Source organism: Bombus flavifrons, chromosome 4 (assembly GCF_040668555.2).
Source record: "Bombus flavifrons isolate JBK064 chromosome 4, iyBomFlav1_principal, whole genome shotgun sequence".
Taxonomy (NCBI): domain Eukaryota; kingdom Metazoa; phylum Arthropoda; class Insecta; order Hymenoptera; family Apidae; genus Bombus; species Bombus flavifrons.
Genome location: NC_138445.1, coordinates 4,799,887 through 4,826,172, shown reverse-complemented (window position 1 = coordinate 4,826,172; position 26,286 = coordinate 4,799,887). Strand labels below are relative to the sequence as shown.

The following is a 26,286-nucleotide window of genomic DNA, read 5'->3' as shown; positions in this document are numbered from 1 at the left end:
ACGTGCGGCGCTGTAGTTTAGCAACATGGAGAATGTAGTCGTGAACTTTCTACGCGCCTGAAAGAGAAAGATGGTTAAGTATGAAAGAGAAGCTGTACCGTTCAGGGTCTTCATCATCGCAAAGTCGGTAAGGCCGGTAACTATTATTGATTTTCCATTCTTCCCAACGGCGGGAAATGATCTTTCATTCGCTATCACACTGTGGCATATTCGAATTCCTTTGTATATAAGTCTATAGGAAATTATTCCATGTTCCTTTTTTTGTATCGGACTGTTGATAATTGTAACAGTTTATTCGTTGTTATTGATTGCGATGATGAAGAGAAGGATAAACATATTTAGTAATTCTTATTACGTCGTAATACTGACCGAAGAAACGGGCTTTGTAATCGACTTTATTCAGACAAGCTTGGTGAAGTATCGACCGTTCAGAGGTATGTGTAACAACAGGTACGTTTGATTCTTTTTTTCTTCTTCACATTATTGCGAATAATAGAATGAAACGCTTTTAACATGGAAAATTATCGTTGTTATACATTAAGTGTGACGCAATTTCTGTGTTACCGCTTTTAACGCATATAACAGTATTATTGCATTTTAGTTATGGATATTTAGTTATCTGACTCTCTTGGTAAAAAATTAAATGTCGTACATAATGTAAACATTTAGATATTATATTTTACACATATTTACAAATTTTTCTGTAAAATTGTTTGCAAAATTGTTTAAATATTTGAAACATACCGAAATTTTACTTATTTATTAATAATTTACTTGAGGAATTACTTGATACTTCTCAAGCAAGATATTACATCAGTATACCTGTAAGATCATATAAATAGTTAAATTGTTGTTCTCTTATAAAATTTTTAGATTCTTTAGAAAAAGGAAATTTCATAAAAAATAAATTAATTATTTTTTATAGTATTGCATTGGTGTTGTCAAATAGAAAATTTCGAGTTTTGTATTCATATGATATCTTGTAAAATTAAATACAATTAACTAAAACATTGCAAAGTTGCATACCAATCGATACTAATCATAGAATGTGATCTCTGAAGTAATTTTATAATTTAATTCTAGAGTATAGAGTTAAATTTTATAATTATTTTAGTTATAATCTAATCGAGATATTTTTCGTCAGAAAAGCTAAGATTTTCACGAATTTTTTACAAGTACGCAAAAAATCTCTTATCCGCTATACTTTACAGAGCTTTCCTAAAAATACCAGCGAGGAAGTGTGTAGATATCTAAAAATAAACTTCCGTTTTCTCTGTGATATAAATATGAAATTTCTATTGTAAGCATACGTCTGTATTTCATATGGTATATTTCAGGCAGAAGATATCAATTTTTACATGCCCGTTCACTAAAAGGAACAAGAAACAAATCATATATAACCGAATATTATTAAACAAATTACATGAAGAAAATATTATCAGGAGATACACGTGCACCATTTCAAAAGAAGATCGTCCTTATCCATGCGTTTGATTGCAACAGTAAGTAACAAAGTCTGTTGGAGAATGGTCAACAATTTCGAAAAAAGAGAATTTCAGGAAACGCAAAACAGTTTCCTATGTTTGCCAGGAGCGTTGTCGGTGTTGAATGTTAAGAGATTGGTGGAGAACGGGGGTCGAAAATAACTAACAAGTCAAAAGAGGAAAGGAGAACGATTCGACGGCTCTTCCGAGAGGTAGGGGGTGGTTCTCGCTGGTTCTCTGATGCTTTCGCTTTTCCGAGTCCAGTGTGTTTCGCCACCCAAGAAACCCGCGTGCCTTGCGTTCGAACGCGAAGGTAGGTGCTCGTTGCTGTGATTGTCACGCTTCGCATTTTCGTCCTGTAAACTCAGAAATTTCGTGACCCAGGGGATGATTTATTTCACGAGCGAAACAGAGAAACAAAAGTTTTGTTTTGGATTCTTCGAAAAATCGAAATACGTACCTACGAACGGATCGTGTTGAAGCAGTATAGAAAACCGAGGAGTTTTTAATTTTGATTAATTTTTTCTTCAGTTTTGATTTCAATCAATTTTTTAATAATAGTACGTAGTATTTTATAGAGAAAGAAATACACGTGGTATAGGTTTGAAGTTTATCGCGTTTCGACGTAACGACTTGTCATAACACATACGCGTCAAGGTTTATTACAATTTACAACTTACAAAATAACGTATGATATGTGTTACTATCTGAAAATTTTCGGTGATGACGGGAACGAATGAGAGTTCACGTGTCCGCATATTTTACGCTAAGCAATATTATCTGACATTGAGGAGCGTATAAACTACAAACGATATTCGTACTAGGATAAAATTATATCGTATATTTTATCTGTTTCACTGAAAGAATAAAGTATTCTATTTTATTTATTTTATTTTTCGTAATAACTTTTCACGTTTATCATAAAAACAGCAGAAAACTCCCGTTTATTTTATTATCGGACGAATCGTTTATCGTACAATTTAAGGAATATTCAAATATTTGCTTGAAACGTGAAACGATAAGAAACATATTCCGCTTGCGCCATTAACTTATCTACGTTTTGCTATCTTTTTCTCTATACTACATGGCGAATGAACAAAAATTTGTTTTGCTTCCTTGTGCTTTATTTCCTTAAGAATGCCGTGTACCTTAACAGAGCTTCACATTTGCTATAAAAGGAAAAATCGTCAGTAGTCGACGTCGATAACATGTGATTACGAAATCGATCGAATATATTGTATACATCAACAATTGTGTATCTAGTAATTGATTTTTCAAGCGGTCGTTGGCAACATTCGTTCCAAATGATTATTATCGACTACGACATTAGCGATGTTATCCGTATTAGACGGTAGACTCAGAACCGAGAAACGTTTTGTCTTCTCCCTTATCAATATTAAATCTCGAAACATGTACCTACTTACAATTGCCTCTAGGAAACATAACCTTTTCATTGCTATCGCTTTCGTTCTCCCGAACTCTAAATAAAACAACCAGAATTCACGTATGTACTTTATTTACGATATGTACTTACTCGCAATTTCTTCTAAGAGACATAATCATTACATTGCTATTACTTTCATTCGTTTAAAGTCTAAACAAAAGAATCAGAGTTCAAGTATGTATTTCGTTTGAAAATGAAATTTCAGTGTTTGTCAATTTCATTGTTTCGAATTTTGAAGAATACTGTTTGAGATTTGAAAAAGTTCGTTGCAACATGAAAACGTAGCCAAAAGTTTTTACAGGCAGGACATTATTTTACAGTTAGCGCTAAAATAGATGACACGAACATATAAGTAACTACACAAGTCACACGGTTGTTTAGAAAACAAGGGCAAAGTTCCAGTTTGTTTCGAACATTTTTGGTCACATTGCCAGGCTACGTAAGATACTGGGAAGTATCTATATACTTATACACATATATATATAAAAAAATACACGATCGTTTGATTTTTAGACGTGAAACTATGTATCTGCAAGGTTTTTTGGAAAACTGGCACGATTTGTTACTGCCCGACGCGACGTGACGATCGAAATCGAATCTTCACCAGCAGGCTGCAATACAAGCATCGTCTAAATACCAACGAACGAGCTTGGAATAGATATCAGTTATGTAAAGGGAACGTAGTGTGGATTGTACGTGTCTCGAAAAACAGCGTTCGTTACAGATTTCCGAGACTAATTGTCGCCGAATCTTTCGAAAGGCTTGGCCGGCTTTCCGGTATCCGGTAGCGGCTATCGAATCCCCAATTCCGCTGTAATCTAATACAAGAAGTACCATTGGATGCTCCGGGTCACGAAGTGGAAAGAGGGAGATGTAGAGATTTTGCGGACGATGCAGATATATTCGGAGGAATTTCGTAGCAAAAATAACTACGGTAGACTACCGGTGGCTGCTCACTAGTGACGCGTCAAAGAGAATTTGAAACTTTCGTAAGATAAACGTGAGCTTTGCTCGTGTTTATTTTGCTCTTTGCTCTTCGTTTTTTAATTCTTCGCTGTTTTCGTCCGAGTTTCCGGTCATTAGCGACGATATAGGTATAACCGAGTTCCAAACTGACATGAAGATTCAACTAATAGAATACGAGGTCCTTCCATTCTGACAGATTCGAATCATCGGTTTTTATGTATTAGTGAAATTTACCTATTCATTTCATTTCTAAATGTTAGATCGAACCGTCCAAGATTTTATCCTAAAACAGGTGGTTTAAATTATGTTCTATTCCTTTTTGTATAATTTGGATGCACAAATTATATTCTTTTCTTTCTTCTTTAATAAAAAATATATTAAAGACATTTGGAAGTAGATTAATATTTTTTTATTATTTATTGGGGTAGCAATTCGATCAAACTCATAATCTTTTGATTATGTAATCGGGTTTTTTCGTTATTTTATGTGTATGCGTGCATGCATGCATGCGTACGTATGTGTATTGTATTGTATAATACATTTCAAACCTGTTCTTTTCATTTTCATTATTAGTTACACTAGTTATTGATTCTTCATTCGTATTCCACTTATCGTGTGTTATCATATTAGATTGTGATAACACAACTTACAGTTTCCAAAATAATTATTGCATTTGAGAGGTTTTATAAATGAGAAATTATACACATGTACAATAACTAAAAATATGAAAATTTTTGTAGGATGATAAATTTTACTTTAATCGTAAGGGCAATCCAATACTTCAACTTCTAGAATGAATGCAATACAAAGGGCAAAATAATTTTTCATTTTAATTTAAATCTATCTTTTGTCTTTCATTTTTTTCAAGTAATTTTTCCATTAAAGACGGAGCCAGTATATAAGTAAGATTTGAAAATAATTCCTCCGCCATTAAATATTTCTATTTCAAATTATCGCAAATTTAATGGATATTTAAATGTAAAAATTAAAATGGATATTGTACAATGCTGTTATCGAGGAATCACAAATATATGTAAAATATATGTGTGAATATATATTAAACATTGTGAAAAAGTAACGAATTTTAAAGATATTATTATAACTATCAATTATACCAATACATTTTATACTTATTGTATCCTTTTTTTATTTTTTGTTGCTGTTTCTGCTATAACAAAATAACTATTATAAACATATTATAAATTATACACGTTCTTTGCCTTCTTTTTTTAGATTTAACCACGAATCAGGGTAGAAGCTATTACATCCCTCACAAGTGGTTGTGTACACGGTAAACAAGACGTTTCTATTTCTAAAAGTTATATACATATGCCAGTGAACTCGAAGTATACGTGGCGAATTGCGGAGGAAATCAGTGCTATAACATAGCGAGTCAGAAGACGAAGATGTCCAATGACTACCACTTGCTCAGATTTCGCGGTTCTGACTGTCTCTCTTTCCGCACGATGACGATACACCCCTGTATATTTCTTGGCATGAATTTTCCAACAACGATCACCTCTGGTTTGGATATCGAATATCCAAACACTCAGCGAACGATCCCGAATCATCGTGCTGCGGCGATGATTCGTGACCTACTTTGTTGCGAAGTTGTTTGTATAATACTTGGTTACAATATGCGTTCAGTTCGACGATGAATCATCGTTGGCTACTGATATTTACGTTACGAGATCTATGGTCTATTCGATTTCATTCTTCTAATTATTCGCGTGCCAATCCAGGGTAATGTATCGTTAAATCGAGATCAGTAGGCACGTAATTAATTACTGACATAATTTCGGCTAACAACGGCAAACTGCGCGAGAGACTCGTTGAATTTACTAAATTAGCCACAGATGTTAAATTAATGTTCGATTAACAGAATGATTTAATCGAAATCCCGTGTTGGTTTGCCAAACGATAATTATACAAATGCCCCGCTCATTCTGCCTAATTTGACCCACATATGTAAGCAATTTACGAAGGATACTGTAATACGCAGATTCGTGAATATCGTTCGAGCGACAATTTTAAGGTAAATGGATAGCATGACTAGTAGCCATATCATAGATGTTAATTATGCCTATTTTTACTTACAAATAGTTACGTGCACATTTCTTTATGAAGGTCAATATTTGCGCATTTTACAAGTCGTGTAGCGTTATTCAAAGAAACGGGCTTTGTTTTATATTTCTGTACTTTTAACAAAGCAGATTGAAATAGGTAAACGAATAATTGTAGCACAGATTAAAGAATAATTACAAATTAATAATAATTTGATTAAGAATAATTTGTAATTATTCTTACAATACTACGTCAAATATTAATTCTTTGGAATATATTCAAACTGATTAAATATGGCCTAAATATTACAAGAAACGGCTATGATATATTTTACGAGTATCTTATTCTCCTTTCTTTTATTATTTTCTTTCCAATAAATATATTTTCCTAGCTGTGTGTTAAACTGAGCAACTATGCGTCGCTCGGACCTTTGAGAGGATAAATATTTTGAACTTTGGGGTTGTACAGTTGAATCTCTCTTTGAGAAGTTAAATCTTCGTAAAATTATTTTTTTAATATTTATATTTTCCTTCAAATTCTCACTTGTTTAACACTCACTTTACTCATTCATTTCCAACATCTTTTCTAGGCTACCGAAGAATATTCAATAATATTAACATTTCATCCACAACACCAATTTCGATGATTTTTTAATATATTGCCAGAGGCATGATTCTGAACATCTTTTCCTTATACATGTAACCTGCGGTCGAGCTTACTTTCAGAGATATTCGCAAAGAACTGACGGTACCACTATAGTGGAATTTACCTATAGGCGACTTTTTGTAGACAATACTGTAGGTGCCAAACATCAGATTTTTTAGATGCGAGAAGAAGCTCCTCTGACTAAAGATTATTTTCAAAATTTAATTTGTTTTGACTATTGTAGGATCTTGTGTAAAATAATTCAAATTAAAAATTTTCTTCTTCTTTGCACTAATGTAATCAAAATTCATCAGCAGAAGAATGTGTAAAAAAGCCTGTATGTTCTACTTTTTAGTTGTAAAGAAAAATGAATGTATCATTCATTTAAATTTGCACATACTGAATCCTATTTGTCCCTAAATAACTTGTATACAAAAAAATATATTTTTTCAAGATCTTTTTATTTTTATTATAAAAGTATATTTTATAATGTTCCGCGTAAGAACTGAAAAATAATTATTACAATATAAATTAATATAATATAAATGTAATATAAATATTATTGTATTAATTATAAAATTGGTGATATTTAGTGTCCATGTGTTCTAGCATGTCTATTGTTTAACTTATATCGTTTCATACAGAGGCGATGTTAAACATACCAGTGGCATCACCTTTATTTACAATCTTTATTTACATCCAATTATTTACTAATGGAAGTTGCTCTTAAAATCTGTATTATAATGTTCCCATTGCCATGTAGCACATTATATATACGATAAAAAGCAATATGTTTGCATTTTTGCATTTATATTTTTGTCTACAAAAAATCTTCAATTGTTCGTCCGTGACAGCGTACGCGCTTAATAATGCTGCTTCATGACGGCCGAATAATATAACGCCCAACCTAAATCTAATTCTTATCCTTTGTTTATAGCTTTTGTATATAGGTTTTGGTCAGGTATCAGTTGCTGTGAAGCGGCCGTCAACCAATGCTAACGCATATGCTGTGGTATATATAGTGATACCGACAATTTTTTGTGAATATTTCGGAAACTAAGGCCGAGCGGCGGTTATATGTATAGACAAAAGTTGTTCAAAATGTTGATTTCCGCAACATATCTAAAAGTCATTGAAATCGGTGAGGTGGATGAGGTACTAATAATTACCGGATATGTATATTGTTCATGTCAAATTTGATACGGATATGTTTACCGATATAGAACCCTTTACAGAATATATATATATTATATAAATATTTTCACTTTTATGTACATACGGTAAGTTACAAAGTATTGGTACACCCTTTATAACAGAAGAACTTTTTTTAATATTAAACTAAACGATTTGAGTTTTTTTGAGAGGCTAGAAAAATTAGTTCACTAGATGATGTGTAAAAGAAATGTTGAGAATATTGAAATTGGAAGAATGGCGACGAAAGTAGAAAAGGTCGCCTTGTATAACTTTTTTTCGAATCTATAGTGAAAATTTCAAAAGTACATTTTGTAAATTTATGTTAGTTATATTCATGTTGAGAATTGTATCGAAATTGGTCGATGCAAAAACAAGCTAAATTTATGACAGTAATAAGCTGAAAGTTCCGAAAAACTGCGATTTTTACCATTTTTAACCGTTCGCAGCTTATACCAGTGTTAACTGATTTCGATAAAATTTTCAGCATGTATATGACTGATATAAATGTTCAAAATGTGTTGTTTAAATTTTTATTACAACATTTGTATAAGGAGACCTTTACTGTCTTCATTGTTATTCCTACCAATTTCAATTTCCTCAACATTTCTTTTACACATCATCTAGTGAACTAATTTCTGTAACCTCTCCAAAAATTTCAAGCAGTTTGGTCCTATTTTTAAAAAGTTATTCTGTTTTAGAGTGTAGGAATATTTTTGTGACTGACTATACATATATAGATACATGGTATGCTCTCTCTATATATATGTGCATATATATATATATATATACACTCTGTAGTCTATATACATATAATACAACATTACAAATGTTTAAAATATTTTCGAGGCACACAAAATTGTTAAAACTTAAATATTTAATATTATATCAACTATAGAAAATCTATAAAATTGTCACACGTGTGTTATTTCTTATTAGCAAAATTCATAATCAAATGAAAATACTTACAGATTCATAGATCAAATAACGATAACAGTAGATATAAATATCTACTTCCTCTTCACATTTTAGAGTTTTATATAACTTTTTACGTAACTTTTGTCTTTTTGTTATTTTTCAGAATTAAAAGGTGATTGCGCAAAAGCACAAGCATGTCTGCGCAGAGGGCAATGTTCGTGAACAAACAATTCAACTCTCCTATCAATTTGTATTCACCTCAAGCAATACAGGAAACTTTGGATAGGCAAACTCAAGTTCTAGCTAATGGTGCAGTTGGGTAAGTCGATTTTTCTGTATTCAAAGTTGATAAGTTTAACAATACAAAATTGTGCCACCACTTATCATTTGTGTCGAAATCCGATATGCAGTGTAACTTTTGAAAATATCTTCTGTTCTCTGTTCTACGTTACACATGCCAAAAAGTAATTTACGTGGTTTTGGTTATATAGCTATTAATAGAGAGAAAAAGCAATCCAATTTCAATTTCAATATGTATAATCTATAATATACATTTCTCAGAAACAACTATACAACCATACACTTCAATAGAATATTTTCTCACACACTACATAATACACTTATAAAGTAGTACACAATTTATTTAATTATCTTACTTATAATATATAATTCGTTTTAACTAAATATTATGTAATACGAAATTGTAGATACTTCCGTTTTCATGGCACATTTTACATATTTTCCGAGCTATTTTACGAGTAAGAACTTTATTTCATTCGTTGTAAATTCTCCAAATACTAAAAAATAATTGTACTGCTAATTCACAATGCTATAAGCATGCAGTAATGGAAAGAAACGCGTTGAACAATATCGACAAAAATAATTCTTCCCTCACCGAGTCACTTAGATCGCTGAAATAGAAAATCACACGTTACCTCGATAAAAATCTATAATTAGTTCATCCTTTCTTTATCTTTACAACTTTTCATAATATGTGCACAATATGTCGTTATCATTTTTATTTAATTTCTTCTTCTTCGGCACATTATTTTCGTCGAAATTTTTGTTTCGATTTATGCAATCTGTAGAATTTCTAGAATTCCAAGAATTTGTTCAAGTTTAAAATATTCCCATAGTTTAAACTAGCAAAGTAATTTAGCAAAGTAATTATAACGAATAAATAATGAACAATATATAAAAACTGATTAATCGAAACGTCAATCTGTATTACATAAAAAACCAGCCAACAATTTGTGCATTTAACATTTAACCAACCGATTCTAATTAATATTGGCGACTTCGTGGCGCACGTCAGAATCCGGAAGTGTCTCGAAAGATGAATAGTTAAACACGTTGAGAAGATGAGAAGACAGAGGATTCATTGGCACCGCGACCACCTTGTGTCGATCAAGATAGACTGCACCTGGTCCACGTGTGTCGTTTGACGGATTCATATCGATCCTCCCGTCAACGTGTGGCTGCTGACCGGTTGCAAGTCGATGAATCAGCCTTCTCGCCGTCATTGGCGAGTCGACCGTTATTTTCAGAAGACCGAATCACACGAGTTAGAAATAAACCCCTCTCGAATCCTATAGCCGTTGCGCAAAGTTCGCGAACGCTGTCGTACTTGACTTAGTTTCGCGTTTGGTGGCCTCGGTGTGCATGGTACACCACCGGTTTTCTCGTGCGACTTACGACTTGTCTTCTGTATCGTCAACCCTTTCCTTGTGATCAACATGCTCGCCCAAAGCAGGTGATTCCAGCTGCGTCTATTCTTTGTCATATAATTGTGTCGAAACAAATAGGAAGGATAAGTTTGGTTCGGTTTGAAGGAATTGGTCGAATTAACTGTGAGAAAAAATTACAGATATCATAAGGTTAATCTCGATTCTTTTCTTCGACTGTATCGTGTGCTTGTTTCTTTTAATCTTTAATACGTAAATGTGAATCTTTTCGCTACATAACTATCACTACACTTCGTGTGTTTTACTTTGCACTACGTAATTGTATTGAATGTATCGAAACGGATGATTGTTCATTAAAAATTTTATAATAATCTTAATTTAGAACGTTTGGAGACGTTTGGAACGTTTGGAATTTTTTCGAATTTGCTTAAAGGCTTTACTCATTAAAAAATACGCCGAACGTAAAAGTCCTAATTTATACTTTAAGGGTACTGCGTTATAAGTACGTTCACTTAGGAAGAGTTGAGTATTTTTAGAAAGAAGATTAAAATATAAAGAAAAGATTCAAGGCTTGCCAAAAGCGCAAATAAGGGAAGGTATGACAATAATGTATGTTCAGTATCGAGGATATTATATTTTATCGTACAGCCGTTAGTCAAGGTTTCAGGTGAAAATTTAAACTTAACTTAACTCTGACCCATCTCTCTTGTCAATTCGACATACTTTTCCGGTAGAAGATTATACTATTCCGTCATTTATAGAACAATCTTTCGGTACCTTTGACCTGCGAATGAAATCTGATACCTCTGAAGGAGAATTAGTGTAAGTGCGTGTGAACGACAAAAAGCAAAATTAATTATTTATCTTCTCGTTTCATTCACATTCTGTCAATCTGATACACGAGGAACACATTAAGTTGCGAAAATGGGGGACAAATGAAGATTAAAAAATAAAATAAAGGTTATCAATAGAGATTGTGTTAGATTCTTTACACTTTTATCTGTATGATGAATTTATATACATATTCTTATTAATTTAATAACAACATCCTTCTTAGATAACGTTATATAGGACAGTTCAAAATAAATATACTTTTACTAAATATTGAATCCACAAATTGTGATAGTAAATAATAAAGATGAACTTACTAATTTGAGCATACAATGTTCCACTTATTCAGATATAAAGAGCTGTGGCAGTTCCATTTGTACTTCGCTTGTTAAAGTTATTTTTACTATGTAATATAAATAGAAAGTTTACCTGATATTTATTGGTGGATAATTTAAATAATAAATATGTACTTTAATAAATTTTTCAGGATCGATTTCAATCAACTCGCCAAACCAGCGAATTTACAAAACAGTGCGGTCCTACGAATGCTTGAAGAGGAAGAAGCAAGGCAACGAGGTGGTCAACCCAGTAAGTAAATAAAGATTATCCTAGTTCCTTCCAAGAAGTCGTTTCTTGCTACTAAATCAGCGTCTTTTCAATGTAACGTTATCTCTGGAATAGGACAGATAATATGTACGTGTATGTATATTGTACATAGTCTGGTAAATGACCTCACGTGATCATGTAAAATGTAAATGATCTCGTATAGAACGTCCTCTATTACGTCTAACTCTAGAAAAACGTCTGTTATTTGCCATTTTTTAGTACATTGAACTTTCTCGAGACGAAGTTAGAGTAGGTTATAAAGTAACTTATACAAGGTGTCTCCGAAATCATGGTACAAGCAGTCGGGTGATGATTCCACTTTCAAAAATAAGTCAGAAAAGAAGGATTTTTTCGTTTAAGGCTTCGTTTTTGAGAAAAATAAGTTTGAAGATACGTCAGGCGTCCGTGTACCAATTGTAAGTTTTGAGGTCTTTCCGTTCCTGTTGATATCTATAAACATGAATAATATCACAATTTGCTTCTTATCATTACTATTATCTTATTTTCACAGCGTCCGTACTGGAAATGATTTTATAAATAAGGATAAGGATATTACTCTTTAAAAATCGTTTTATTAACGTAACAAGTGTTTAAAACGTCAACCGCTCCATGCATAGCTCTGCCCGTCTGACTAAGTTATCATCGATACGAGCAGAAAGAAAAGTCGGATAACTCGAAACTTACAATTACCACACGGGGCAGCTGACGGATCTCCAAACTAATTTCTCTCGAAAACGAAGCCTCATTATATTCGCCTCCATTCTTCTTTTTCGACTTATTTTTGCGTGCAGAATCACCATCCCACTGCTTGTACTATGATTTCGGAGACATTCTGTATATTAAATTTATTTTACAGACGATTTCAAATTGTTAAAAATATCGTTTATAGTTATCGCTTATAGTTACAATTATAAGCGTACAGTATATTAGAAACTCAGTTCCCCAAGTATTTTTCAATAGAATGCAAATAGTCATTAATCACTTTGTAAATTCGTCGATTAGTTTCTCAGAATTTGCACATCACTGTAACGAACGATTTTATGTTCAACATAAAATAGAAGTGTCATTCTCCTCGTTTCAAGTATCTGGCTAAATGTCAAACTGCACATGCAAATAGATATTTCTTTGACAGGGTGGGTTCGAAATACAAACTTGAATATTTTGTCAACTGATACCATAATAATTAACAATCATACAATTGTATGTGCTTTCTCAATGTATCAGTCTATACGTTTACATACATACATACATGTAATGTAATTTAGTATAATTCATTCCTAAGAAACGACTTCTGACCAATGTACATAGAAAAAATAACATATGCATTGTATAAAGGGAATTAATCGAAAGATTTCAGCCACCGAAGCATCAAGTCGCGCATTAACCCAAATGAAGAAGACTAACAAGAAGCGAATCTTATGCTGCAACTGCTAATCATGAACCAGGGAGACTAACATCACTTTCAGCCAGTTTAACGTATCTACGGAGAGGTGAACACTAACAATGTCACTTGCATGACAAAACTTTGATCAGTCCTTTCTTAATCCTTAACTGCTATTAACAGATTCTCAAGTATTCTAGAAACCTAGAAGCATCTTATTATGAATATTGTCATAAATATAATTTCAAGTAATACATGACATTACATGGCGGACTGGAAATCACAATGATGTACTTATGTAATTCAAAATTTTGAGAATTTGAATTTAATCACACGTATTTCAATTCTTAAAAGTGTTACGCTTTCAGTTTCATAGTCGATTACGTTATACTTTTACTTTCTGCTATGACATATTTTTATGTTTTGGAAATATGAGTGTTGAATAATGAATTTGTGAGTTTCTTATAATATAATAAATAAGAATATTATTTCATACAAAAAAATTGTGAGTTGGCTTATACTACTATTTTTCTCAAATAATCAAATATCTTAGTAATCTCCAATTATATAATACATACACAGATGTATATATTGTAGTTTAAAGCGTAGTTTTATAATTTTAATTCCTTATTGATATATGTTACAATTTCACTAAAGAGTTAATACATTTCCATTTTATCATAGCAGTTAAGTGTTAAGTTCTGCTTGTTATCCTTGCTTGGTGATCTTTGGCCTCTTTGCTTTTGTTGTTCGTCATTGATTAAAAACAGTCTGTTTCATAAGCAGTGATAGTAAGTATGATTACAAATATTGGTCTTCTTTTCCTCTGATGGCCTTGTCACCTGCTTTTTTCACAAGCCGCAGATAATCATCTTGTTGCTTGAAATTTGCTGATTTGGTAGCTTTTTGGTAATTAGACAATCGTGTCATTATTACCTACAATTCGGTTATTTTCTACAGTTTCTATTGCTTGTAATTATAATTGTTCATTCTTCCTTTGTAGGATTATAGAAACATGCATTATATTATACTTGTTTTGTGAAAAATAAGTACATGAACCATCGAAAACAATTTATGTAGGAAATTATTACATCTAGAAATTATTGCAAAAATGTATTGATAAAGCTATAATTATTTTTACCTGTGAAAAAAGTCAGAGTTCCTTTGCTACTGATAATCTTGGCTGCCATTTAAATCGTTGTATAAAATGTTAAAATCCTCAAAGCTAACTTGGGCAGCTATCTCTATCTATGTCCATCTTGTCTCTAATTAAAATAAGTTAATAAAAAAGCAAGAGTCATTTGTTGAACAGTGATCCTTCTGGAATTCGTAACATCTTCTCATTCGTGTTAATATCAATCCCCCACTTACTGGCCAGTTACCAAAAATCCTCTAAAATCGGTGACTAAAACGATCTACAATAATGAAAGGTACAGGTGACTTGGAGGTAGCGTCAGTTGTTGGCGAGTATCCGTTTTGGCAAAGTCGTATCCTTCTTCTTCTTCTACTACTTCTTCCCTGTAGCTGAGTGAACTTTTTTGTAGAAAGACGTGTGAAACAACGGTACGTTTTACGGAGAATATTTCAAATTGCCGGCTGCCAGTGAAAGTTTGACGTGTGTATACCTGACGTGTGTGTATGATTTGTAATACTGTTTCGTATGTGTCATGTAATTTTCATGATTTTATTGTGCCAAGAATTTACCGTGTTGTAAACTGTGACTTGTGGAGTGTCTATTGAATACGAGGAAATTACGTTTTATAATATAACATTTTATAATATATTACATGCATATAAGTAATTATACTCCAGATTATTTTTTTTTAGGAAAAGAATTGGCGTTTGTTATTAACAATTGCGTGTTTTGTGAAACTGTATTAAAACTGTGTATACAACGGTATTCGTTTCATAAAATTACGTGGAAAGTCGAAGATTCTGCGAACTAATGGAATATGGGCAATGTTGCTTCAAGTGTGATTAAATAAACAGATATCTTATATATTTGAAATGCGATAGCGAACACCTGTCAAGACCAGTAACGAGACAAATTTTTGACTAACATAAGTTTAGGAGTATATAGTTGATTTTCTTTCATAAAATCTCAGTGAAGATTGTGTCATTATCAGAATAATACATCCAAACATTTAATCAATAGGAATTATTTCGCGAGAAATATTTAACGAGTTTATAAGCAATCTACCAATACAGTAATACTGACAAAATAATTTCAAAATAGAAACTTGAATGTGTTTTTTTCGTGCCGAGCACCTGTTGAAGTCTTAAATTATTTAGATTTATATCGAAGTAAATTAGTAAGAAATTCGTTTCTATTTCTACAAAATTATTTTTGTATCCATGGTCTCGCGTTGATATCCAATATTCAAGGCTCCAAAACCAAAGAACCTAAAAATACAGCAAGGCTGGGCCGAAATTGTGAAAATTCTTCAGCAATAATCGCGTAAATATAAACTTGGCCAGTACCACGTTGCGGTATAGCAACGTGAATAATAATCCGTTTTATTGACGTAATAACGACTCTTTTCCACGCTTCTTTTTTATTAAACACGGGGAATGAAATTTGATCCAACGTTCCCAGCCAAATGCGTCGATACACTTGTTAAGTATGAGATACGATGACAAGTAACGACGATGATTTGTACAAAACTTGGGTAAACTTATACAAGCTTGTACATTTTATTTGCTTCAAATATCTAAATTTCTGGAGAATAATGAAATTTTAGTATAACAGGGTAGTAAAATGAAATTTTAAATATCTACATTTCTGAAGAATATTGAGAAGTAGAATGAAATTTTTGGAGATGTTGACATGTATTTTATAAATACATGAACATTTGCATACGTCATGGCTTAAAATTAGTTAACACACAACATGATGCATCAGTGCACATGCCTTCTCGGTCAAGTCACCTTGTATAAATTACAAATAAGCTTTTGTCAACTTCCCAATAGCTTTTCCTGAAGATGTAAATATGATGCATCTATATACCCGTTACTTAAAATTACACAATGCCTTCTATAATACATATTTCAATTTCGAATCAGGCATTTCGTCATTACTATCCGAACTCAAATAAAGAATTAATTTAAACTTATTTACACAAACCTAATTATTATACAAATATAATACATACTGATCTTTATAAATATATAGCGTAAATTTCGGTATTTATATACATATATATTCATTTATGAACTATATATATAAAGTATATATATATTTGGTAAATGAGCATAACAAATTCCAATCTTGAGAAATAGTTAACAGATTATAGTGAATATATATAGTGAATATGAACAACAATAAACAATATAATAATTTTAATAAACGTTCCTTTAAGTTCTAAATCGAAAATTGATTTTCCTGTAGCGTTTAGTATTTGTCAATTTGCTGAATAGAAATTTGACAGTGAATTTTCATAAACTTTTTACTTGCTCCTTTTCTTTTTAGGACATTCGATTAGTAAAGATACTTTTCACGCTAAATACAAATAAGTTACACACATTGTAAACTAAATGTAAATACACTGTTTTCTTGTTACAAGTATTCCACAGTGTACAACTGTGTAATTAATATAAACAAATCGCCACATGTACATGTATTTTTTATAAATTAATGTAAATAGGTAAAGATAACAGATACATTTTTCAACTCATATCATAATAAAAGTTATTTAAATTATTTGCAGGACTTAAGCGCGTAGCTTGGCCTCCACCTCCAGAAGATCAGGATTTGGATTTCGTGGAGCAAGGACCCGTACAAGCGAAGGTAAATTTCACCATTTGTAAGAACCTTGTCGAAACTATACGTATGCTTAATAATGACACTGAATAGAGCAACTAGTGTTAGATACCAGCGACTAGTTTGTTTCTATAGAATAAATTAGTGATACTACCGAACCATAGTTCTAGAACTTTGTACGTACTGTACGATCTACAACTTTAGAAGACGATTCTGTAACTGCAATGACTTAGATATTTATCGTAACGGAAAACAATAGACTCCTGCACCTTTACCCGAAATACATGTGATTTTTGTCTCATTTTTTTACCCGCATCGTCGTTGCTTGCCCGTGCATCTGTTATGCGTGCATCAAAGGTTCCTCATTTTATGTTTCTCCTCTCTTTTTCTTAACGAATGTGAACTGTTTCTTCCGTGCTTGCTGTTACACAGTAAACCTCCGCCCAGATTAATCAAGTTACCTAAATTCAAACAGCTTGTAGTGACTAGGAAAACTATTGCCACATATCTATTGCATCTATATGTATATGCATTAATTAATTAAAAAAATAAATAAATAAAATATATAATATTTTATAATTGTAATATTTAATTATAGTAATTTCGTGTCATCTAGTTAATAGCACTTTAGTACGACTATAAAAATTTCGTACTGTGAGAATGAAATATAGGATTTGAGAAAAAGATACATTTTGTAGCCACTGTAAATTTGAATAAATTGAAATCTCTTCATCAGCGTGAAACTCTCGTTCACTTAACGTAAAGTGCACTTACTATGGTTAAAGAAACATTATTCAAAACACCTCATTTCAAGTAATTTGAAACATTTTACTCGTGTGAATTACTTCTGTTATTTTATTTTCGCTTGGAACATATACAGTACTTTCATGTTTTAAGTGGTTCAAAAGTTAATTGCTAAGTAACATCTACTTCTTTTCAACTTTATACTCGATCACACTTTAATTAAACGTATGATTTAGAATGGCCCAACTATGTACTTATGCATGATAATGTACAATATCTCTCTGTTATGTTTATAATCATAATTGATAATTGACATTATAACTACATACCTTCTTCTTATTTTCCACCAAGTATTTGAAATTACTTTTGAAAATAAATTGCTTCAGCTCAAATGCCTTGAATTCAAGTAACTTGACTAATTTAGACGAGGCTTAAAGGTGAGATTTCCTATAAATGTTAAACGTTTGCGTATGAATTTTGGACACAGCAAACCAATCACAATACACTTAGATGGCACAAGGAAGATTTTCCTGTAACGTAAAAACATATGATTCGTTATCCAATCGTTTTGTAAAATATAATTTTCGAATCTACAGTTTAAATACGCCAAAGTTCGTTGTTTCAAAAAGCTATAACACTTTTATCCTTATTGCAGACATTAAACAGCCATATGATAAAAATAAGCAATAAAAGACACGATAATCAAATTTTTTTAGTGGATTATAATATTTCAATTACAGAACAAAAGATCGATACGAGATCAATTTTAGTACCATTTTAGAACCAATGCAAAAACGGCAAAATAGATAAAAACGATACAAATACTGATACAAGAAACAGAAATTTCGTTTCCTTGTCTCATGACAGGTCTTTAGCCAGTTGGTTAGAATATATTCCAAGTTTATTACTGTGTGCTGTTGCAAGAGTCAGTAGACTGAAGAGAACGAAGCCATACGAGATACTGGAATGAAAAATAAGGAAATGGAGTGGAAACATTATTGAGTGTTATTATCAAATTTGCTGGTTGACTCGGCAGAGTTAGTTACAAACATAATATAGATATTTAAAAAAGAATCTTACGACAGTTATTCAAGTTAAAAAAAAAGGCTACGTATTGTTTTAACACTTGGCTGTGAAATACATTATGGAAATGGAAACATGTTAAATCTCCGATGAAAATTTTACAATTTTATTGTTTTATCTTATAATTGTATCTTATAATTACAAGGTTCGATTTCATTGAGGATTACCAACATATTTGATCTTCTGTATTACTTGAGTTACTATAACGATACTTGTAATGTTTTAGATACTTTAGAATCCTACAGTAGCATCATTAATATGTAATTCGAAATATCGAATTACAAAAATGAAATCGAATTAAAAAAATTCATAATATAGAAATCCATATCGTCGCTGTTCTCAAAGCTTTTTCTCTAAATCGATGATATACATTATTTTATAAATTAGCAAATAATTAATTTTATAAATCAATAAGTTAAAATTTATAATCTAGGTTATACTTTACTTTGGAAAGAATTGGATAAAGAATTATATTCAGAGTTTTATAAAATGGGAAATTTTGTGAAAGAAGTTTATATAGGAAATCTCAGTGTAGTCAGTTTATTTGCGACTTCGTGCACGTGTCCCGACGACTGTAATACACGTTACGTCTGCATATCATATACATAGTATTAATACAAAATGTAAATGCATTTGACGACGCGGTTGACTACACCATCATGGATATCGAGGCGGATATCCCGAGATTATTTCTCCAAAGAAACATGCCTCAGTAACGCGCTCGAAACAATTCGAAAGGATGATTAGAGCCGGGCGAGCAAAATTCACCGTTCGATGCCTAGATTGGCGATACCTACAAAAGCCTCTGTTTTCCCTTTTATTTTCCCTCCGAAAGACTCGTGGAATCGGTGATCTCGCCTCGTACCAGAGCAGTCCCTCGTCAGGTTCATCACCCCAGCCGCCTTCGACGATCGCTCGTTCGTCGACTCGAAGCGCCGTTCCATCGTCTCCGTCGCCCGTTAGTCCTGGTGGAACACTGCGACAACCGTCACACTTTCAACTTCAGTCAGCGCCAAAGGGTTGGCGACCGGTAACACCACCGGCTACTTCTCCCATTTCGCAACAACCGATACAGCCGAATTGGTACAATCAGCAACAGCAACAAGATCATCGTGCTCAGGTAAGTGGTCAAAGCATAGGTGTCGGCTTCCGTTACATTGTGCAAGCAGTGCGTTGGAATTATTTGAAGAGCGAAGAATTGTATTTTGTCGTAGGAATTATCGAAGAAATTATTGTTGGAAAGCGAAAGGGCAAGTCGAAAGTGACGAGTTCAGTTAGTAATTAGTTTCGTTTTCAGAAATAAGGACTATTGGATTTAATAAAAGCAAGTGATAAAAATCTGCAAATATTCTATTTCTTCTCGTATAATGTTTTAACTGTGTAGAACTATAATATGCATTTTCGATTAATACGATCTATGTTCCACTTGTTTTATAGTATCTAGGTATAATATTTAAGCTACATCCGATTACACATTTTGTAGCATTTTTATTACTACTTTTTGCGAGCATATTTTGCCTGATTTCGCCTGCTTTAAAATGGGCAATTGTTTATTTTCCATTGATACGTTATCATAATATTCAACGTTTTCAACAATAAATATAGGTGATAATACAGATAGAAAGATTGTAAATTATGGAAATAATGGTATTTGTGAAAAATGCTTTTACCTCCATAAATGATTAGATATTATTTTAAATTCAAAATTCAAACTAGTTGAGCAATCACAGAAATGAGAGGTGGTATATTTTTTAAAGAAAATTAGAAATAGAAGAATTAATTTCTCTCGTCAACTTAATTACGTATAAATTTATAAAATTTTGTTTAAAGTCGACACCTATGTACAGTTGAAAAGTTCAACAGGTGGATCGCTTCGCAGAAGACGTGTACGATAACAAGGAACTTACTGTAATTTCCGAGTGTTTTATGTATACCTTCCTCCACTGTTCTGGAAACAAGCGTGTAGTCAACGGCTGTTATAATACGAGATGTGTCTCCTTTGGATACTCGATACGTTCGAAAAATCTATTGCATCGCGATTATAGAATTTGTAAGATTAATCTGATCGTGTTGTTAATTACAGCAGCATCCTCAAGATTATAATTCGCCACGACTGGCACAAACTCACGCTCCTGCCGTTTTTGAAGCACCACCGTCCACAATCACACTTCGCCCGGAGCCTCCAATCTCACAGGTAATACTTTTAATTAAAATATTTCCAATTAACTCTTTGTACATTCGTATATATGTACATTTTGTACGTTTAAACTTCCATTATAAACAGAAAATTGTATTAATCGAGACTCCTTCTCGGCGATCAGTTATCGTGTACAGGACTGGATTATATGTAACACATACGATATTTTGCCGAACTTAGAAAGAGACAGCGCGAGTGAAAGAGAAAGAGGTGCGAAAGTCGACTTAATAAAAAGAAACACATCGGTTAGACAATGTTGATGCAACAACGGAATTTTTTCATTTTCAATCTTTATTGAATAAAACTTTTACCAATGTGATCGAGAGGTTTTTCTGATTAAAACATGACCAAACACGAAATGATTTGGAGCATATTTGTCTATTTAGTTACATTAACTTATTTTCTTCCGTCCATTAAATATACTTGTAAATGTAACTAAAACTATACCATGTTTGATCTCATTTTAATCAGAAAAATCTCACAAATACATTAGCAACAATTTCATTTTGAAAACATCAAAAATAAAAAAGTTTCGTCGTTATCTCATGGATAGTTTGTATTTTTTCATGGACGATTGAATTCAGATCAGATTACACTACTCAGCCGTCCAGCTTTACAGTGTACCAACGGTAACCTTAAATTGCCTTAAGAAGATCTTCCCCCAGTAGTAGAAAATATTGTAATAATATCGATAATAAAGGATATATACAGTAGTGGATGAAAGTTTAAGACGTCTAACTTTTTATGAATTATGGCGCTATACTATAAATAATGAATAACCAATAGTTCGCAACTGTAAGCTATTAAATTCTACTCTAAAATAATACCATTTCCAAGTGTATTGTTCATACTTATACTGCCCAGTGCTTATGTGCCTGAGCAGAAGCAATTCCCAGTTTCCGATTTTTACGACTGAGTATTGGATTCGTCCGAAACTTCTCCGAGGCTGAAATCATGAAGATAACCCTGAACGGTTCTTACAAAAATATTCAGATCATTTGTAGAGTAGACTTCGTTTTAAAAATCAGTAGCAGTTCGAAAATAATCCTTTTCGGATAAGCGGTGGATGCAGTGGTTCATCTTTGCTGTAGTTTTTTGGTTCATCGTAATAGCATCCATTTTTTGCTAATTTTATAACTACCATGCCTGCTTATGACCTGTCTCAGATGTTCCAATAATATTTGCTGTATTTCTACAAATATCTTTTTCTTCTTGCGTAGTAATGTAACCATTTTTCTATCTTCTGAGCGTAGATTGCTTTACCCACGGTTTTCATTTAAATTTAGAAATTGTTATTTTAAATTTAGTATCTCAAGTTAAATCGACTTATTATCGTTCGATTAATTTGATGCACCGCTGTGTTTGAATTAATTAATTAAAGTTCACAGTAAATACAGCATGGAATCGTTTCATATTCATCCTCTCAAGTACATATTGTTCATGTTTTGAAAGTCTCGTCGTCGTTCGTAGCTAGAGTGTGAGTGCATATGTAATAGCAAGGACAACTTCGAACTGTTGGTTATGTAGCATCTATAGTATAGTGCAATAATCTATCAGAAAAGTAGTCATCTTAAAATTTGTCTGCCATGTATTTTGTTACCATGTATGGTATATTTATACGCATGGGTATTTAAAACTTAGATATATGTATGTATTGTGAAATAGAGATTTTTCATTTCGAATAACGAAAGCAAATAAAATAAAATAAAGAAAGAAACGAAAGAAAGAGAAAAAAGAATAAAATAAAATTGGGTATTTCATTCACGCACATTCCTTATATTAGATACATTCTAGTTATAACGCTATAATTTGCGGAAATAGTATGAAATAATACAGAACGCCTGGCATGAGTTCAATCCTGAAATATGTGCTACTCTCTCGATTTTCGAGGAATCGTTTATAAAGTTTACAATCTTCGGTTCCTCCGTTATAATTCACTTGCGAAAAAATAGTTCTAATAAATCTGACAAATGTTTCAAATATTTCGAATCTTGTATGTACAAGAGACATGAATTATGTGCGCAAATCTCTTTCAACCGCAATTTTGAAAAATTATTTAGATCGTAAATACGTTATTTAATTGTACGTAAAATTCTCAAGATAGAGTTAATTTCTGCACGCTGCGCTGATGTAATCCTGTAAATTATCTTGGGAAAATTATCAAAATTGCTTTTTGATAAAAAAATTTACATTTGTTTTAAAGACATTAATCTGTAAATGCTTTAACTCTTCCAATCTTTAAATTATAGGGGAAATCTTTTTTATTAATTTGTCCAGAGATTCACCTTATCTTAAATAAACAACTTATACGGTTCCAAAAATAAGCTACATTAACTTCGAAAAATGAAACGGTCGGAAGCATTAACGGAATGATCCTTGACCAGTTTGAATCGCTTTCATAGACATATATGCCTATAATAGTAGTGAGCAATTTGGTCAATATCTTTGATCTTTTTAAGCTTTGATATGCTAAGAAGGACTATCTAAATAAGCAAAATATCACAAAAAAAGTGTTACAAACAGTTGTACGTATGTACTTTTAATTTTATTTTCGAACTAAATCTAACCCTAATCCAAAAAATTTCTCAACAAGAAAAACTGGGTTGTATTAACAGTAGTATTAATCCAGTACTTCACTGTTTCACCTTACTGACATTCAATGAATTTATTCTTTGAAGTGATTAAGTAGTGAAATGCTGGTTGGCCGTCGCAGGGCGACTGCCACTAATCCAATCCAACTTGAAAGCTAAGGCCGAGCGGGAGAAAACTTTTCATTGACAAGTTTACCGATTTAGCCCTGATAGGCGAATCGCAAAATAACGAAATTATCTGGGGTTTTTGCTAAATTGAGGTTAGGTTTAGGTTTACTTCTATAGTAAAATTAAAAGTATTTATAATTATTTATGACATTTTCTTGTGATACTTCACTCATTTAAATAGCCTTTTCTAATATATTAAAGATTGAAAAAGTTGGAGATACTGGTCAAATTGCTCATTTTTACCTGTCTGTCGACATGGTTGTAAATGAGTAAGATGTGATTAACTTCCTAGTATAATTCCTTAATGCCATAAATCTACCAGGTTTACCTTTACATGTATTTACTTTAAAAATAGGTACACCGATAATGTTATTACGAGACATTAATCCTCCAAAATTATGTGATGATACCCATCTACAAGTCAATATTTTAAAAGATTATGTCATTGAGGCAACTATTTACTTTGGATTGCACTTTTATTATTAATTGGTGTGGTGCAGGCGAAAAAGTCGTTATTCTAGAATACCTATAATCCCCTCAGATTTATCGTTACAATTTAAACGTCCCCAACTTTCTATCAGAGTTTGCTTTGCAATGAGGGACTTAACTCCAATCGCAGAGTTAAACTCTGAAAGTAGCTAACGTTGATCTGCGGAATCCGTACTCGCATAGTCAATTATACATAACATATTCATACGTGAATTCTAACTACAGTCTTTACCTACTAGCGTCTAATGGTGAAACTGAAAACATTGTTTATGAGAAGGCTCTCATCTAAAAGAAGACTCTCACATTCTTTGGTAGAGATATGTCCACAAGAGGTAGTGCAAACAGTTTTCACGCATAAACGTTTTAAATGTGTTTATTTATTATACCTTAGATACATTAAAAGTTAGAAGCATCATTATCGACTATATTAAATGCTGATCTCAGCTTGAAAAATATATCATGCATATCATGTAATCCGCGTATGTAGCTTCGTATATAACCTAGATTAGAAATTATAGCATTAATGGCCTAAGCTGTATCCTGATATTTATAAATAACGAAATATTATTTCAGGCACCAGCGCCAGTTTACCAAGCACAACCTGCCGCGACAAAGGCTCCAGTAAGCGGAAACATGAGAGGAGACTTGAAGTGGCCGCCAGCATCGGTGAGAGCTCAAACGGAAGCCGAAAACAGAGCTAGGATGGAATTAGCGAAAGGTCCTGCTGTTAGACCTCGCAGAGTGCACAAGGACTATAGCGGATTTTTCGCTCAACATGCTTTAAACAGTACCTATCCTGGTTATCGAGCTCCGCCAGGCACTCAATACTTCACCCCTTCTTATCATAATTAGCAAATTTATTCAAGAGATGTTTACTTTTCTCGTAATATCATCCTGAGCTCGATTTGAAAAACATTTGTAAAAACCACAATTTTGAAATCAAATATTTGAAAACCTGAAATACTACAAATTTTTAAATTACAAACGGAAAGAACATTAACGTATATTTTCGGTTCAAATTTCTTTATATATATATATATATAATATGTATATAGGACTTAGGACTGTACACGCATGACAAAATGCGTGTTCCGCTCTTCCAGTTCTTAGTCCAAATTAGTACTTTCACGAGATACACAAGTTACTTTTTCCAAGTTCTTGAAACGCTTCCTGTTCGCATTTTGAATTTTAACATAAATATTTTTGTATACATTGAGACTGATGCAACACTTGCTTTTTCTCGCCGCGACTCTCATTTGCGCGTAAAAATTAAAATAATAGTTTAGCTTTAAAAACATATCCTTTTTACGTAATAAATATAAATAAATATCGACATATAAGTGAAAGTTAATGTTTTTGACGGAACAACGTATATCTCGTGAAAGAATCACAAATAATTCAAATATGTGTTCCGATGGAATATTGCTACCATAGTGAAAAATGTCGATTAATGCTGATTTTTCAACGACTAACGAATATCTATGTTCGAATAAACATCGAATAAAATATGACAAATAAGTTAAAAAAAATTGACCATGTGTCTTTTGACTAATTAACGAAACTTTTTAATAATGTAATATATTGATGTGTATAAATAAAAGATATTTACAGATTTAACTATTAAACTTTTGTCTTTTTAAAAACATTTATTTTACGATACAATTTGAACATAACGCAATAGTTTTTTTTATGAATAATCATACAAAATATGTTTATTTATTAACATTATGTATAAATTGTCTCATATGATTTATAGAATAATGTCCAATTCTAGAATGAATCACATTTCTATTTATTACCTTGTTATTAAAAAAGAAGCAAATAAATTACTTAAATAAATGTCAATGATCATTAAGTTATCCAAGTACCGATTTATTTTTTGTCAACTAATTAATGTATTAAAATAACTTAATCGTATAATATGTAGTAGTTCTTCAAAAATTAATACACTAACAATCATTATCTTTGATTTATTTATTAATAATTTTCCCTGAGTTTTCTTACTTTTGGGATTCAAACGTAATGTAGTAATTTAAAAA

The 26,286-nt window shown here is 32.1% G+C and overlaps 1 protein-coding gene across 10 annotated transcripts; it reads left to right on the top strand.

Annotated features, from left to right (window-relative positions):
- The first annotated feature begins 109 nt into the window (after positions 1 to 109).
- LOC138178837 (MAGE-like protein 2) lies at positions 110 to 25,864 on the top strand. Of its 10 annotated transcripts, none has more exons than XM_069111124.1 (10): positions 110 to 127; positions 375 to 450; positions 1,338 to 1,502; positions 1,591 to 1,696; positions 8,876 to 9,031; positions 11,716 to 11,816; positions 16,923 to 17,002; positions 19,638 to 19,922; positions 20,886 to 20,996; positions 24,821 to 25,864. In XM_069111124.1, the coding sequence occupies exons 5-10, from the start codon at positions 8,907 to 8,909 to the stop codon at positions 25,097 to 25,099; spliced, it is 981 nt and encodes a 326-aa protein (XP_068967225.1). In that variant the 5' UTR covers positions 110 to 127; positions 375 to 450; positions 1,338 to 1,502; positions 1,591 to 1,696; positions 8,876 to 8,906; the 3' UTR covers positions 25,100 to 25,864. The 10 variants fall into 10 exon arrangements, with proteins under 10 accessions (XP_068967225.1, XP_068967226.1, XP_068967224.1 ...); XM_069111123.1 differs by having other exon boundaries at positions 111 to 127; positions 1,591 to 1,797; XM_069111122.1 differs by having other exon boundaries at positions 111 to 127; positions 1,574 to 1,797.
- Positions 25,865 to 26,286: the final 422 nt, after the last annotated feature.